This window comes from Camellia sinensis, chromosome 14 (genome assembly GCF_055761805.1).
Source record: "Camellia sinensis isolate YWXY chromosome 14, ASM5576180v1, whole genome shotgun sequence".
Classification (NCBI taxonomy): Eukaryota; Viridiplantae; Streptophyta; class Magnoliopsida; order Ericales; family Theaceae; genus Camellia; species Camellia sinensis.
In genome coordinates, this window is record NC_138974.1 from 12,455,526 (window position 1) to 12,460,343 (window position 4,818).

The window sequence follows — 4,818 nt, forward strand, 5'->3', positions numbered from 1 at the left end:
TTTTATGTGCATGCCTGCATCCTCATGTCATTTCAAGTACTTGTAGACACCAATTGAACTCATATAAACATGGAATGAGTTAGAAACACATGAGGAAAATTTAATTAAAATGGAACAGCTATCGGACGGTATTCCAATTGTACTTTTGCTATGTGTGTTTGTATAGGTGGACGTCTGAGGCCTTATGACAACATAACCCACAATGAGTAATAACTTTATAAAGATATGTTCAAGTTATGTTTATTTTCGAAAATGTTACTGTTAGCAAAATTGATATATGAATGATTGAATGGCTTATTGTTCATCGAATGGTTTATTGAAACTCTAGTTTCTTATGAATGAATGAAGTTCTCTCTCGGAAATGTATTCATAGCCCATTGACCCTTGCTTGGGGGAGATTAATACCATGGCCCATTGGCCCTCGCCCGAGGGAAACAATACCATGGCCTATTGGATAATTGAAATATAGAAATCTCTGCTGTCAAACCTTAATGTTCACATTGGATATGATATATTGATTGACCCTTGAGGTCCCATTGTTATTAAAACATTGTTACTCTATTGGATGTGCCACATATTTGAATGAATGGTTACTGATGCTAAGATTGATATTTGTAATGGTATTGAACTTCATTCGTATAACCTCTTTATCCTGTTATTACTCATTGGGCATTAGCTCACTATTTATTTATAAATATGTAGGTGGGCAAGCTAAATATCAAAGTTAAGAAAGCCTCGAGTCTACCCGGGTCAGCCTTTTGAGGAGCTTCCAAGTAAAGTAATTAGGCTCAGGTGGAGCCATGCTAGTTGAACCCCTTTTTTTTTTGCTTGATAAATGATTTTGTATTTGTATATATTTTGGGGTTTTGTATAACTATAAGATGTGGATTTTTGGAACTAATGTGGTGTATGAACATAAAGAGTGAACCTTCGCTTATGATACAAAGTCCTTTCATATACGCACGGCTCAATGGATAATTTTTGTGTTATTTTAGACTTCCGCTAAGCCCCGTACTTTATATTAAAGGGTTTATTTGTATGGAGGTCGTAGGTAATCTATGATTACTGGCTGGTCATGACGCTAAAACTATAGGGGCGGGTTCGAGTAGTGACATAGTGGTATCAGAGCACGAATTATATCTCACTCACTTATCCATTGAGCTATAGAGGGTCTAGAAAAGACTTTAGGATTACATTCATATACATTTGAAATTCTGAGTGAGATGATTTCGCGATTATATATATATCATTGTGTGCATGAATATATATATTGTGTTTGTTATAATACAAGTTTCATATAGAAAATAGTAAGAACAAGAGGTGATGAGCTAGAGGAGGCGACCTCATCAAGATTGGATAGAATGGAACGAATGATGCAAGACATGGCTGAAGCCATAAGACAACAACAGAAATGACAACAACAACAACGACAACCACCACCCCCATCTCTAATGCCTGTACTACCTCCAGCTCCAGGGTGTCAGATGGGGGACTGTACTATTGCTTTGACTAGAGAATTCAAAAAGTTGAAGCTACCAGTGTTTTATGGCGGAATTGAACCATTGAAGGCCAGGGCTTGGGTCTTAGGGATTGAGAGGTTGTTTGAAGTGTTCCTATGTACCGAAACTCAGAAGGTATAACTAGCTACGTTTACATTGGAAGATGATGCAAGGCGTTGGTGGATGTTGGTCCGAGATGAGAATAAAGATGTTACTTGGGCTTGTTTTCTGGAAATCTTCTATGAGAAATACTTTCCGCAATGTGTACGGGACAGAAAAGTATCAGAGTTCATGGAACTCAAGCAGGGAAACAAAGCAGTTGCCGTGTATGAGGCTCAATTTACAAAATTAGCTCGCTTCGCACCCTACATGGTACATACGGACTACAAGAAAGCTAGACAATTTGAGAGAGGTTTGCGTGACCCAATCCTAGACAAGATCAATGTACTCAAATTACCGACATATGTGGATGTGCTTGATAGAGCACTAATAGTAGAGGGAAATATGGCCAACCGTAAACAAAATTTCGAATGGAAGGGCAGAAGACAAAATTTTAATAAGGGGACCACATCGACAAACAAGAAGTTAGAGTTTGGGAATTCCAATAATTCGGGATCAACCCAAAGTGGCAACTCAATACCTACTTGTATTGTTTGTGGAAAGAAGAACCGGAGTATTTGCTATCGCACTATGGGGGCTTGTTACCAGTGTGGAAAGGTAGGACATATGGCGAAAGATTGTATTCAATCATGTCAGGATGGTAACCGAGGTGCCACAAGCTCGATTGGATCAGTTCCCACAACAAAACCAGCTACAACACCGTCTCCCACAAGAAATGAACAGAGGCAAGGAAGAGTCATTGCATTGATCCCGGGGGACACTCAAAATACTGAGGCAGTAGTGTCAGGTACAATCTCCATTTATGGTAAGCCTACTTATGCTTTAATTGATTCAGGGTCTACACATTCGTTTGTTTCTATGGTTTTTGGTGAAACTTTGAATAGAGCTATGGAAACATTGAGTTATATATTATGTTTTGTATCACTTACAGGGGGATCCATACTATGTTCAACTGTATTTGTTGCATGTGAATTATTTCTCGGGAATGTTGTTTTGTATGTTGATTTAATACCTCTAGTCATTAGGCAATTTGATGTTGTTTTGGGTATGGATTGGCTAGCCAAGTACTATGCAACTATTGATTGTGCTTTGAAACGAGTGATATTCAGACCTCCCGGACAAGATGAATTTTATTTCAAAAGAAAATGGGTAATTCCACCACCATACCTTACATCTGCCATAAAAGCCCAAAAACTAATGAATGAGGATTGTCAAGGTTATTTGTGTAGTGTAATAATCGAACCCACTATAGATATTACTCTAGACAATATACTAGCGGTGAAAGATTTTCCCAATGTGTTTCTGGACGAATTACCTAGACAACTTGTTAATAGAGAGATTGAATTTACAATTGATGTAATACCGGGCACACAACCAATTTCAAAAACTCCCTACCATATGTCCACTATTGAAATGAAAGAATTGAAAACTCAGTTGCAGGAATTGATTGATAAAGGATTTATTCGTCCAAGTACTTCATCGTGGGGAGCGCCTGTTCTTTTTGTGAAAAGGAAAGATGAGACCCTCCGACTATGTATTGACTACAGAGAACTCAACAAGGTAACAGTGAAGAATAAATGTCCATTGTCACGTATTGATGATTTATTTGACCAGTTGCAGGGGGCCCAGGTATTTTCAAAAATTGATTTGAGATCAGGCTACCATCAATTAAAAGTGAGAACTGAAGACATTGAAAAGACTGTTTTCTGAACTAGGTATGGACATTATAAGTTTTTGGTCATGCCTTTCGGAGTCACTAATGCACCCTCAGCATTTATGGATTTGATGAACAGGATTTTCAAACCTTTCCTAGACGACTTTGTTGTTGTATTCATTGATGACATTTTGATGTAAAGATGAGCATGAACAACATTTGAAAATGACCCTTCAAACACTTAGGGAAAAGTAGATGTATGAGAAATTAACGAAGTGTGAATTTTTCCTTGATGAAATAACATTTTTAGGGCATGTTATTAACAGAAATGATATCTCAGTTCTCAGAAAATCGAGGCGATTGTTGATTGGCCTACTCTAACTAATGGAACAGAAGTTTGTAGTCTTATGAAACTGGCTGGTTATTATCGGAGATTTGTTAAAGACTTCTCAAAAATTGCAGAGCCATTGACTCAATTGACTTGAAAGGAAGAACCTTTGAATGGACTGAGAGAATCTGCATTTCAAGAACTAAAGACAAGATTAACTACAACTCCAATCCTCACTATTCCCTCAGGTATCGAAGGTTTTGTAATCTTTAGTGATGCATCTTGTAAGGGTTTGGGCTGTGCTTTAATGCAGGATGGCAAGGTAATTGCATATGCCTTTCGACAGTTGAGACCACACGAAAAAAACTACACTACACACGACCTAGAACTTGCTGCAGTTGTGTTTGCACTGAAAATATGGCATCACTATCTGTATGGAACCAAATGTGAAGTGTACACAGATCATAAGAGTTTGAAATACTTTTTCACACGAAAGGAATTGAACATGCATCAAAAGCGATGGCTTGAATTAATCAAAGATTATGATTTGCAAATTCATTACCATCCGGGCAAAGCCAACACTGTGGCAGATGCACTTAGTAGAAAGAATGTGGGGAATCTTGCCTATTTGCTCATAGATCAAAGAGAATCGCTACTAGAGTTTGAAAAACTCGAAATTGAAGTAGTGCCTTTTGGACAGGATAATTTGATGGCCGCAATGTCCGCGCAACCTGCAATTATTGAAGAAATCAAACAAAAGCAAATGAATGATGAAATTTTGAAGAAGATTTGCGATGAACTTGACACCAAGCCTAAACCGGGGTTCACGATTGAAGACTCTGTGTTGAAATTTCAAGAGAGATTGTGTATTCCAAATGATGCAAATTCAAAAAGGAAAATTTTGGAGGAAGCCCACAAGTCAATGTTTGCTATGCACCCCAGAAGCACCAAAATGTACTAAGACTTGAAGTTAGTGTATTGGTGGCCCAACATGAAAAGAGAGATTGCCGACTTCAACGCTAAATACTTACAATGCCAGCAAGTGAAAGCAAAGCATCAAAAATCAGCGGGTTTGCTTCAGTCTCTTCTTATCCTGGAATAGAAATTGGAGCATATCGCCATGGACTTTGTTGTTGGCCTACCTCGAACACCTAGAGGTATGGACTTTATATGGGTTGTAGTTGATAGACTAATTAAGTCTGCTCATTTTCTTGCCG

At 38.1% G+C, this 4,818-nt stretch overlaps 1 protein-coding gene across 1 annotated transcript; it reads left to right on the top strand.

Moving 5' to 3' along the window:
- The first annotated feature begins 1,484 nt into the window (after positions 1 to 1,484).
- On the top strand, positions 1,485 to 4,562 carry LOC145806803 (uncharacterized). The gene is made up of 3 exons (XM_082904617.1): positions 1,485 to 1,634; positions 1,746 to 3,248; positions 3,915 to 4,562. Exons 1-3 carry the CDS (start codon positions 1,485 to 1,487, stop codon positions 4,560 to 4,562), a joined length of 2,301 nt encoding a protein of 766 aa, XP_082760743.1.
- The last annotated feature ends 256 nt before the right edge of the window (positions 4,563 to 4,818 follow it).

What these genes read in the sequence shown, in the direction of transcription:
- LOC145806803 (XM_082904617.1), top strand. Translation starts at nt 1,485, where the DNA reads ATGGGGGACTGTACTATTGCTTTGACTAGAGAATTCAAAAAGTTGAAG. An exon ending in TATGTACCGAAACTCAGAAG is followed by an intron (nt 1,635 to 1,745) that starts GTATAACTAGCT and finishes ATCTTCTATGAG; the next exon opens with AAATACTTTCCGCAATGTGT. An exon ending in ACCAGTTGCAGGGGGCCCAG is followed by an intron (nt 3,249 to 3,914) that starts GTATTTTCAAAA and finishes GCTTTAATGCAG; the next exon opens with GATGGCAAGGTAATTGCATA.